The sequence below is a fragment of the Tyto alba genome, unplaced genomic scaffold (genome assembly GCF_018691265.1).
Source record: "Tyto alba isolate M040663 unplaced genomic scaffold, T.alba_DEE_v4.0 Super-Scaffold_28, whole genome shotgun sequence".
Classification (NCBI taxonomy): Eukaryota; Metazoa; Chordata; class Aves; order Strigiformes; family Tytonidae; genus Tyto; species Tyto alba.
The window spans coordinates 8,600,621-8,612,672 of record NW_024881302.1 but is presented as its reverse complement, the minus strand read 5'-3'; the positions used below and the strand labels follow the sequence as shown (position 1 = coordinate 8,612,672).

Sequence of the window (12,052 nt, the reverse complement as noted above, 5' to 3'; positions counted from 1 at the left end):
GCCCCGGAAAGGCACGGCGCGGGCCAGGAAGTGCTCGCCGGGCTGGGCGGGGGGACGGCGCTCGGCAGCGCCCCCCCACCGGCGGGCAATGGAATGGCGGCTGGCCGGCCGGGGGATGCCTGGCGATCTGGGCGCTCGCAGGAGGCTGGGGAGCCCTGGGGGCCCGGTCTTCCCTCAGCGAGGGGTTGTGCCCGGTCAGTGATCCGTGAGCCCGCTGGAGGTTCCCAGCACAGCCCCTCCGCAGGCGGGAAGTCACAGCCGGTGGGACCGACGGGTGCTGCAGTGCCAAATCACCATTTGGTCGTCACACCCCGTTTCTGAAGAGCGAACACAGTGCAGTTCAGTTCACTTCTGATTCGTTCAAAGCTGCCTGGCAGCTGAAAAAAGTAGAAACGCTTTATATTTAGAGCTAAAATCCGAGATTTGAAAGATGAGATCTACAAGTTCGAATATGTTGAAGGAAATGTCATCCAGCATCACTTAGAACAGGTAATCCTTTCTCCATAAATAGATACATTACGTTTATTCTGATTTTTTTTTTTTTTTGTCTAGCACATTTAAGATAGTGGCATTTGACTAATAAAACACTCAAGTAGCTTTTCTGTTACGTTTCAATTCCCATTTTAATAAAATTTCAGTGTGAACTAAATTCGAAGTAAAAGCAGCTACATGGTATGAGATGTAATAACTTTGCTTCTCTAATTTAGGAATCTGAATGCACTGAAGTTACACAATTGCTTAAATAAACACCTAGGTAAGGTATAAAAGATACAATTTAACATTTACTCCACCAGGTCATTTGGAAAAACGTACCTGTAAACTTTCTGAATGTTGTGCCAGATTAAATCTGAAAGAAAACAGTACCTCTTGAGTTTTTATTTTTTCAGTTTTGTTACTATTTTGGGTCCTGTCATCGCTCTTCGTTTGTATTTAGTTTCAGTGCTAGTAGTGTCATTCTGGATAGTCTTCAGCAGCCTCAGCAGTTGATGGCTTACTTGAGAACTCAATTCAGTGCAGTAGGAGCACTATGTCGAATAAGGATACTGTAAAACTGTAGTAATTTGAGGTCCGTACTCAAAAGGTGGGTGATGTAAATGAGAGAGATAATCACTATTTCTCCCTGGGCTGGTAGAGTCAGCACAGAACTCTGTCTCACATCCCCACTGCCATGCTATGGCTGCAAACCACAGTTTGGTTTATGCTCCTGGTACCCAGTCTGAGGGAGGCAGCTGCCTCCTGTGAGGGAAAGGAGGCACAAAATGGAGGGGGCTGCTTCTTCAGAGAGGGAGGGGAGGCACAAAATGGACAGAGCTGCTTCTTGTGAGGGATGGGTGGCACAAAATGGAGGGAGCTGCCTCCTGTGAGGCACAAAATGGAGGGGGCTGTTTCTTGTGGGGAGAAGAGGCACAAAATGGTGGAGACTGCCTCCTATGAGGAAGGGGAGACACAAAGTGAAGGGGGCTGATTCTTGTGATTGATGGAAGGCACAAATTGGAGGATGATGACTCTTGTGGGACATAAAATTAATGTGCTGGGCTGTGAGGTCTGGTGAGCCAGGTGGGCAGCCATGCTGAGGCCCTCTCAGACTGGTTCAACATGGAGTTTTAATATGTGAATGTAGTATGTGTTCCATGGGTGCAGAGCTCATCACCACCTTGGGTGTCACTTTTCCTGCGTGCACATTTGGCATTTAACCCAAACCTCTCAAGAGTTGAGCAGCTCCTCATGTGTGGAGTGACACAACAGGCTAAGCCATAGCAGCAGACAGAGGATTTCCAGTCAGTGCCAGCCAGGTCTCAAACAGCTGTAGGAAATATTTCCACTGCTGCAGAGAGAATCTGATTTATAATTTAATGCAGGTGTTTTCAGAGAGGCCACAGTAGAAGGGGACTGATGCTTTTTGCTAGCACAAGAAGGTAGGATGGAGGAAGGCTCTGCTGTGCTGAGCTCTGCAGTTTCCCTGAGCAGGGGCTGAGTAGAGATGAGGCCAAATGTATTAGGATGAGGCACCCAAATACAGTAATTCTCACTTCCTACCCTACAGCTGTGAGTTAAAGTTCAGCAATGTGCACAGATCAGCCCTTTAGAGTTTTGATCTGTCCATTTGAAGGCTGTAATACCGATGAGACAATTTCTGGGAACATCCAGTCAGGATAGAATATATTGAATGAAAAAAGCAGAGTCTCCCTCCTCCCTGGTGCTATATTGGGGAGTGGGGGGACAGAGTAGGGTGGTGGTGATCAGGACTGCAGGCCAGAGGGGATGTTAATTTCTTTATGCTACTGACTTAAAGCAAAACATTGAAATTCTTAAAATTGGTGGTATTGATAGTCAATTAATTTCTTACCAAAGAAATCATAAAACCGCAATGATTGTGGATTTTGCCTTGTGCTGGGTTAAACTTTTAGATGTGTTCAGGTCTTAACACCATGGAGATTCTGGTTTATGACTATGCTGCCTGTTTACTGCTGTAATACAAATACTGTTGCAAGGAATATATTATAGAAGCATGTACAGTTGGACAGTGGATACCTACCGTAATTGATGATTGCTAAGGAATGTGTTTCCATGCCAAACTTTCCCCAGGAAGGGAATTAATGTATGTGTAGTGATTGCTAAAATAATTCTGCTCCATCCAACCTCATTTGTAACTTGACATGGGTTTTGGTGGAAGTATTTGTGAAAATCGACAAAGAGTAAGTGATAACAGATTCAATTAAATTATTACATTTCTAATGTACAAATTAACAGGGTAGGAAGAAACTTCGATTCTGGTTCCAATTTCATCCCATCTTCTTAATTGTATGTGCAGTAACACCACACCTTGACATTTGCAAAGTGGCATCAGATCACCCCGAGTTTGAAATGTGATTCCTAGCCCATGATTATGTAAAATTAAACTGCTGCATAAGTATGTTGGGAATTTGTCAGGACAACCCCTGCATCAAGAGACAAATATTTAACAACTTCATGAGTACTTTCCAATATACTAACAAAAAATTATGTAGGAGTAAGAAATAGTATTGTGTAGTCATACATTTTGGTTTGTTGAACCTATTTCTAGGTACTATTTTGAGCATTTCTGTCAGCTGCATTGTAGCAGACTTAACAAAAAGGTACACTATAAATCACTCTGGGTATTAGAGCTGACAGCTGTAAATAAGTACAGCTGACAGCTCAAATACTGTTCCATTGACAATATGTGGTCTAGATGTGTTAACAAATGTGTAGACTCAGCAGTTTGGGATTAGTTTAGCAAATACATTACAAAACAGTGCTGTGATCCAGCAAAAAGCATAATGTCTGTGTATCCCTGGTCTGCAGGCTTTGTTAATACTGTAACAGGCTTTTGTAGCTCTGTATGAAAATATGATACTGCAGCTAGATGCAGGGGTCCTGCTAAGAGTATCATTCATCTCCCTCAGATTTCTTCTTAGTGTGATGTCAAGGAATGTGCACCACTATCTGAGTGTCGTGGTGAGTAGACACGGTTTAATAATGGATGTATTTGCTTTGCAGGATCAGAGATTTCACAAAGGAAGGTAGTAGCTTTACGCTAGTTTTGGTTATGATTAATGATACAAAGTTACCAAATAGAAATTAAAAACGAGATATTTAAATGTTTTGATTTGTTTAATGTTTTTAACAGGAATACCTGGAATATTGTCACTAGCCTGAAACTGTAGTACATGTGAAAGAAAAGCTGGGAAGAGAGGATGAGGAAGGAGCTAGACAGTTAAAAGGATTTCAGCTCTGAATGTGAATTATAGCAATATATTAATTATTTCCCTGCTGATCACAAGAAAGAGAGAGTTTTAAATGAAAAATAGTCTTAGTTTGACATATTTAAAGCATACCATTTTTTATGCTTAGAGGCTGAGAAAGCCACTGTTGATTCTTTTAACTATTCACAGACAGTGTAACATGGCACAAGGTATTATACAGTAAATAATGTGAACATGAAATGGAACTCTGGAGACCTGTACTTTAATGGAATCACAAGTATTCTGGTATTTTCTAAAAATGTATTTTTATAGTTGTTGTGTCTAGTGAATAATTTTAGTATCCAATGTACAAGTGGTAATTCTGATAACCAGTTGCAACTTTTGTAGCAAACTGTAAGCATGAGTGTCAGTAGTAGCTGATTTCTGAATGCTGCCTTTCATGTCAAATCTTTGTAGTGAATTCAGTTGATTAATGCAATCCTTATTTCCATCCTGTTCATTAAATATATGATTATAGGAAGTGGCTGTTCATTCACTTCAATGAGCATCCATATCCATATGTTAAATGGTGGTTAAATATGATAAATAGGGCGAACTGTGCCTGACAAATTTGGTGGCCTTCTACGACAGGGTTACAGCACTGGTGGGTAAGTGAAGAGCAACTGATGCCATCTACCTGGACTTGTGCAAAGCATTTGACACTGTCCCATACAACATCCTTGTCTCTAAATTGGAGAGACACAAATTTGACAGATGGACCACTTGGTGGATGAGTAATTGTCTGGATGATCACGCTCAAAGAGTTGGGGTCAACAACTCGATGTCCAAGTGGAGAGAGCAGTGACGAGTGGTGTTCCTCAGGGGTCGGTGTTGGGACCGGTGCTGCTTAGCATCTTTGTTGTCAACATGGACAGTGGGATCGAGTACACCCTCAGAAAGTTTGCCAACACCAAGCTGTGTGGTGCAGTGACACGCTGGAGGGAAGGGATGCCATCCAGAGGGACCTAGACAGGCTGGAGAGGTGGGCCCACACAAACCTCATGAAGTTCAGCAAGGGCAAGTGCAAGGTCCTGCACACGAGTCAATCCCAAGCACAAACACAGGCTGGGTGAAGAGTGGATTGAGAGCAGCCCTGCAGAGAAGGACTTGGGGGTATTAGTGGATGGAAAACTGACTGTGAGCCAGCAATGTGTGCTCACAGCCCAAAAAGCCAACTGTGTCCTGGGCTGTATCAAGAGAAGTGTGGCCAGCAGGTCAAGGGAGGGGATTCTCCCCCTCTACTCCACTCTGATGAGACCCCACTTGCAGTGCTGTGTCCAGCTCTTGGGCCCTCAACATAAGAAGGACATGGACCTGCTTGAGAAGATCCAGAGGAGGCCACGAAGATGCTCAGGGGCTGGAGCACCTTTGCTATCAGGATAGGCTGAGAGAGTTGGGGGTGTTCAGCCCGGAGAAGAGAAGACTCTGGGGAGACCTTAGAGAGGCCTTCCAGTACTTAAAGGGGGCCCACAAGAAAGCTGGATAGGGGCTCTATCAGGGAGTGTAGTGATAGGACAAGGGGTAATGGCTTTAAACTGAAAGAGGGAAGATTTAGATTAGATGTAAAGAAGAAATTCTTCCCTGTGGGGGTGGTGAGACACTGGCACAGGGTGCCCAGAGAAGCTGTGGCTGCCCCCTCCCTGGAAGGGTTCAAGGCCAGGTTGGACGGGGCTTTGAGCAACCTGGTCTAGTGGAAGGTGTCCCTGCCCATGGCAGAGGGGTTGGAGCTAGATGGTCTTTAAGGTCCCTTCCAACCCAAACCATTCTGTGATTCTAAATATCTTTAGTTTTTCCTTCTTTGTCAGTCAATAAAGCCCTGTCCAGGAGCCTTCTCAATTACAAGTGCCTATTTGAAGCATTTGGAATTCTGCATACCATGTCTCTAGAAGGAGGCTTACTAATGGCATTTTGTTGTAGGCCATGGACCAGACAGGTCAGTGAGTAAATCCAGTTTGAATTATCACTATCACATACTTTACAAGAACATTCAAAAGTATAATTTAGCATTTCAGAGATTCCAGTAAAGTGATAAGTTGTTTTAGCTTACTCCATCAGAGCACCTGAACATCACTCTTTTTTAATGACTGAATTGTTCATAAAAAGATATTTCTTCAGCATTCCCAGAGAGGGGTGCTTTTATGAAGGACATTTTTAATATGGCAGACGTAGCCTGGAAATACTGGGTAGAGTACGTTGGAGCTTTCTCAGTGTGCATTTCTATAAATTCTTCCTTCAAACTTTTAGTCCTCCCTATTGAGAAAGCTAGAAAATATCACCAAGAATATATCTTTTGCTTTCCCTCTGCTTTTTAAAGCCCCACAGGTATCTGAAACCTGAAGTCCATATAGACTTTCTTTTTAATTCTTTCTGCAGGAAAGCATGTGGTTTTCACTTTATTGTCCTCTGCTTTGGTTAATGTAAAAAGAGTGCTTTGAAACTGCAACAGTCTCATGCAGAAACCACTTCTTAAGCAAAAACTTATGATTGCTTTTCACTTGGAAGTCAGCGAGAGATTTTATCCTCACCTATTTTACAACTATATCTGAGCTCCTTGTCTTTGACAAAGATCTGAGTGTTCTGAGAACATCAAGCTTAATCCAGGAGGCCTACTGTAAACAGAACTCCCATGATCTCAAAAGACGTTCCATATATGAAGGTCTGATAAGATCAAGATCTTGGAGAGAGTAACACTTCTAGTTTAAGAATTCACATGTTTCAGTTTAGCAGTCAGAAAAACAGACACAAGCTACAGTATATGATTAATTTTTATTGGATATTTTTAAGGGAAGTGTCTGCTAAAGTAGAGTTTAGAATGTGGTAAATGGTCCACACAATGAAAAATAAAACATTAATCAGTGTTTCATTATGTTGTTAAGGCAATGAATAAATAACAGACACTGTCAAGATAAATAAGGGACTTCTGATTTTCAAGGTTTTGGAGTGTCTTGTGTAGATTCATCCCAATTCTGTCTCGGTTGGTCCTTTTGAACCTCTAAGACTGCACCATTTCCTGGAATTCTGCAAAAGATAAGAGAATATTTACAGTATAAATATTAAAGCTAAGATCTTAGGAGTAAAAGATTAGTGGTTTATCAAGAGTTCTAGAATAGGAATGAACAGAAAACAGTTACCTGATAGATGGCCAGAGGAGAAGAAACATGTATGGAAGTAAGACATTGCCTAAACTTCCTCTTCTAAACAACAGGTGGAAGGGCAGTGTTTTGTTGACATTTATAAGGAATAATAAAATGTTCAGGGTAATTTTAGCCTTCTCTCAGAATAATACTGATTTTTGGCAAAAATAATGGAATGGCTAATATGGAAATCGAGTAAGAAGTTAAGAGCTGAAGTAAAGGAATCAAAAGTGAGTCCATGTGTCTTATTAGCTGTTCGTAATGCTTCAGCAGTTGGAAAGTATTAATTTAGAGCACACCCTAAAGCCAAAAACATTGTGCAGTTCCATGTAGTATGATACTGAAGTAGTGTGTTGTACAATAAGATGTTGTGATGTAGAAGATCTTTCAAATGTTTGTCTTCTGTATGTGATCAATCCCTTCCCTGAACAACTGTATTAGTATATAGATTGCTTCATAAATCACGTGTGTTTATTCTGGCACATTTCCTAAGGAGCTGGATTTAATTCCTTCCAAAGAAAGAAACAGAAGAGCTCTGTCCTCCTAGTGCTGCAAGCTAGGGAATCTGCACACTAGCACATTCCCTGCATGCTATTCCCTAAGCCCCTTTCACGCTTGTCTAGGCAGCTTGCTTCTCTCATGGGGGGTGAGTTGCCATTGGCTGCAAGCCTTTTGTGTGAGCGTGAGCTTCTTGTTCAAAATGGGTCACAGAAATATGGAATTATGAGATCAGGAGGTTTCTGCACGGAGCAGCCATTAAATTACACTGGCATTTCCATGAGGTGAGTGCAATATGCTGCTTCCTCAACAGCTGCTCCTTCTTATCTGGTCCTTAACCTGTCACTGAAGATAAATGGCATCCATCCTCATGCACATAACATGTTGTGGGATCTCATGTTGTTGCAGTGACACTTGATCATTCTGTTCTCCTTCTCGTGCAAAACAAATATTGAACTATGTGCTACTAGCTCTTGCATATTGTGAATGATTTCATTGACTAGTGGAATTTCTGTTGGGAGATAACTGCTGTAAATGATCTGATGTATGTGCTGTCTATTCTCCTTTGTAGAGCTGGTTCTTTTGTCCTTGATTTTACATTTATGTATTACAATTGGTGCTAGTGCTGCCTTACATCAGAGTAAGTGGGAGGATAAATAAGGGACAGTTCCTTTCAAAGCAACTGGAAATTTGTGAGTGAGTGGCAATGAGAAGGTTCCTTAGGACAACCTAGGTGGGTATTTTTTCCTTGCTCATGCAAAAGAATTTGCAGAGATGAACCTGTAAGGTCAGAGACAGTTTCCACCCTTAAACAGGTTGCTACTGCAAGGGTTTCAGTAAAATCAGTGGAGGTACATTAAGGTACCATCAAAATAAAACAGAATCACACCTCATTACAACACAGCCTGAGGAGCCTTACTCTGTATATAACTAAGTTAATACCTTCAGCCCCAATTTTACCATCCCCATCATGATCCGCAGTTGCCAAGAAGGTCTTGGTTTCTGAGGCGGTTAACACTCTGGCTCCACACTCAAATCTCTGAAGGAAATACCTAGGAAGAAAACAACTTTGATTGTGATTTCCACAGAATATTATTATTTTATGCTGGTTGTATAAACAAACTGATAACTATCTATAAATAAATTATTTACCACAATAGCCAAGTCCTCCCGACACTGCTTCATTTGACAAGCTAAATCTTAGTCATACATGTTCTACATTGTAAATCCAGCCCTGATATGACTGATTCTGCCCATTACAAAAATCCAGTCCCAGGGAGGTTTTTTTTTATTATACTGATCATTAAAGGCAGGTATTTATGAATTTGTTTTTCTCTGGAGTGATTATCTACTTAAATACACTTTCCACAATCTGCTGAAGGTTTTATCAATGTTTAGCATAACTTGTGCTCACATTTACAGAACAATTCTGGAAAGAAAAAAGTGTTGGATAACAGCCTCTAAATAGTTAACAAAATCCTTACTTGAGCTCATCTTCCTCAATAAAGCCACTTTGATCATTGTCGAGAATCCGGAAGATCTCCTTGAGCTGGCTGCTACTCTTTTTAGACATCCCACTGATCTGAAAGAATTTTTTGGGACTAAAGGAATCTGGAGCTGAAAATAAATTAATAAATAAATTAACCCAGACCACTGTGTTCACTGTTCCTAAATGGTCTGAGGATGCTGCTTTGTTACATTTTATTTGTTCTAAACATGAACAGTAGATAAAGCCTGTCAAAGAATGAATTTTGCTGTACTGAACCATACCCTCATAAACATCAAAAAAAATCATACAGGGATAAGTTACAAACTGACAATATAAAATAGTCATGAACAATTATACTGTGGCAGCTAAATAAAGAGATTACAGAAATCTGTTTACAGTATGCGTTTGTTCAGTATTCCTTTGGGACTGAATTAAAGTTGCCATGTGTTACACAAAATAATAGATTTTTAGAGTTCTAATTGTTTTCTCACCTTGGCAGTCTCGCAGAGCAGCAGCAATATCAGAAGGGCTCAGAATGTCTGTCAGGCTCATTTTAAACCTGTGCAAAATAGTATATTGCAAACAGATTTGTGAAATGCAAATGCATCTTACAACAAGTTGTTTTTTCTGTGTTTCAGAGAATACTATATGGCTAACAAGACTTCAAAGGGTAGATGAATCTAATTAATCAAACTGATATCGCTGGTATTCTTAAACAAATTGGAAGATTTAGTACAAATTACTGAAATAATACTTTTTAATAAAATGGATTACGTAAATGATGTTTGAGTTGATGATCAGTTTTTTATCAATTACCTGCACCCTATTTAAGTACAGCGCATTCTCAAATTCTATGTAACTGTTAATCTAATAATTATTCTTACTAGAATACATGGCATCTGTCAATACAAATAGCAGTATATGCAGTGGAAAAAAGAAAGTCAAGAAGGTTTGCTTCTGTTTTCTCCCCCAACAGATCTGAAGAATAAAAAGAAAACTAATACTTATCTATATAAGGTCCATCCACATGTAATTCCAGCAATTAAAATAAAAATCTTAGAACAGTGGTTATTGTACTTACTACTGGTGCAGCTCTGCACAGTAAATTCATTTAATCTCAAACCAGCTGCTCACCTTTATAGTTTTCTCAGCTCGGTAAAGGAAAAATAGCTGAGGAGATACCAGGCAAAATAGTAATGTTGGCTCTGGCTTGCCACTCTGGCTTATAAAGGATTCAAAAGGTGACAATAACCACTACTTAGGTTACTGTTTCATGGATCAAATGTTTGATTTGAGACCTAGCTCAAATTTCTTCCTTAACTAATTAAACTTTTCTTTCTATTTATATCCTAAGATAATATGGACAAGAACAACAGTTTTTTTAATAAATCCACTTGTGCTTAATTAAGTACAACTCTACCATCAAAACATACCCTTCAGTCTCCAGGTGTGCTAAAGATTTTCAGTTAACCTCTGGACCTTAAAGTCACTCATTGGAAGGTGACTCCAGCAGTCAAATCCCTATGAAAAGAAACTAGTTTGGTTTCCCTAAGTCTGTTGATGTTTTGGAATGTATAAAGGAAGTTGGAGATGAAGATCAGAGGTGACAGTGTGTTATTCTGACAAAGATAACTTGTCATTAGGATACAGGAAAGCATGCTATAATTTGGGGTGATCTTTCTGCAGTAAGCTTCATTTCATATTTCCTGACCATTTTCTAAATTACAGTCCTGTCTTCAATTAGGATAGAACAGAAACCAATGCCTTCAGTGACAGTAGAGCTCTGAAACTAGGTAAATCTGAATAAGATAATACTGTTGTCTGTGTTCCTTGGAAGATTATGTATAATCAGATGGCCTACTTAATAATCTATTTTGAATATTTTAAATTACATGAAATCAGTAATAGACTTACTTGAAGTTATAGGAACCAGACTTTGTTAGTGTAGAGATAGATTTATATACATTTTGCAACATGCCCTTACAATCTGTTTCATTAGTATGAAATTAAAATTGTAGGTATAACTAACTGGGGATTTATTATATATTTCAAGAGCATTAATTTTGGAAAAAAAACTTAAGAAAGTTTGGAACAGCAGATACAAGGTTTTCCTTCTCAGACGAAAATTATTTCCGTCTTTAGGGGGGTTATATGGACAAAATTCTACAATGAAAACCAATAAAAAACCACATGTATTTTGGTCAGAGTTTATTGTATAACAGTCTGTTATGGTATCTAAGGTAATGTTCTGATGCATTAGCATTGTTTTCTTTTTTACTTAATAGAAATAGCACGGTACACTGAACAAGTGATACTTTTTATAGTAGCAAAAATTACAAATTATGTTGTGGAGTAGAGTAGTAATATACCTAAGCCTTGGTGTAAGTTAATGGACTACAGTCGGTTTACTCCTGATTGATTTGATGACAGTGAGAAAAGCATCAAGCACAGCAATTGTGCCATAGCACCTGTTTGTCTGAGTTTGGATAGAGAAATATGCATATAATTAACATGAAAAAGCAGACATAATTTAATGATACTTTTACCTTTTTTGAAATCTCTTTTTTTTTTTTTTTGCAAAAGAAGGTGGCATAAATCACAAATAATCAGATTTACTTTTAGTCCCAAATATTAGCTGTCTAGTAACGAAAGAAAGTTCTCTTCTATCTCTTTCAGTAGGAAAGCTGTTTGTAGTAATTCAGAAGAACAGTGTCCTATTAAACCTAAGAACTATGGGCTGTTGTAAATTGGTATTGTCTGATTAAAATAAATTGAACGATGCTGATTTGTACAAGTTGAAGATCTGATCACAGGTCTTCTTGGTGTTCTGTTTATCTTCTTTGTTCACTACTATATATCCATATTGCTTTCTGTCTGAGATTTGCATGATACTATGATCTATTAAACAGTGGCAGTGGGAATGAAGTGCATATTGTGCTTTCTACTGAATCATCCTGAAATAGTTTTAATCTTTGCAGGTACCTTTTTGCACTATTGTGAATTTTCTCCTTTATGGTCATCTCAAGTTGATATGAATTTGAACAGAATGTTTTTTTTGCCGATTCCTCTTGACATTTTTAGTGCCAAGATGTTTCTAGAGAAAAGGTTTTTTTAGGCTTCTGTGATAGTGCCACAGATGTTACTTTATAGTAGGCTTCCTGTATTTC

General features: G+C 39.4%; 2 protein-coding genes across 6 annotated transcripts in view; one reads left to right on the top strand and one right to left on the bottom strand.

Annotated features, from left to right (window-relative positions):
- The first annotated feature begins 97 nt into the window (after positions 1 to 97).
- The window catches only part of LMTK2 (lemur tyrosine kinase 2), a 106,156-nt gene continuing 94,201 nt past the window's right edge, over positions 98 to 12,052 (top strand). Inside the window, exon 1 of the mRNA XM_032983664.2 lies at positions 98 to 489. The gene's annotated coding sequence lies outside the window, so the exon portion shown is untranslated. The remainder of the gene's footprint in view (positions 490 to 12,052) is intronic.
- Positions 6,521 to 10,072, bottom strand: LOC104362589 (parvalbumin, thymic CPV3). Of its 5 annotated transcripts, none has more exons than XM_009968913.2 (5): positions 10,020 to 10,072; positions 9,377 to 9,444; positions 8,881 to 9,013; positions 8,339 to 8,448; positions 6,521 to 6,782 (listed from the first exon to the last, which is right to left on the bottom strand). In XM_009968913.2, the coding sequence occupies exons 2-5, from the start codon at positions 9,435 to 9,437 to the stop codon at positions 6,757 to 6,759; spliced, it is 330 nt and encodes a 109-aa protein (XP_009967215.1). In that variant the 5' UTR covers positions 9,438 to 9,444; positions 10,020 to 10,072; the 3' UTR covers positions 6,521 to 6,756. The 5 variants fall into 5 exon arrangements, with proteins under 5 accessions (XP_009967215.1, XP_032839563.1, XP_032839565.1 ...); XM_032983672.2 differs by having other exon boundaries at positions 6,548 to 6,782; positions 9,967 to 10,072; XM_032983674.1 differs by having other exon boundaries at positions 6,548 to 6,782; positions 8,357 to 8,448.

Excerpts from the sequence above, each read along its gene's own strand:
- LOC104362589 (XM_009968913.2), bottom strand. The coding sequence starts at position 9,437 with ATGAGCCTGACAGACATTCTGAGCCCTTCTGATATTGCTGCTGCTCTG. Across the intron at positions 9,014-9,376 it reads TGCTCTGCGAGACTGCCAAG|CTCCAGATTCCTTTAGTCCC; the intron begins GTGAGAAAACAA and ends ATTTATTTTCAG. Across the intron at positions 8,449-8,880 it reads ATTGAGGAAGATGAGCTCAA|GTATTTCCTTCAGAGATTTG; the intron begins GTAAGGATTTTG and ends TTTTCTTCCTAG.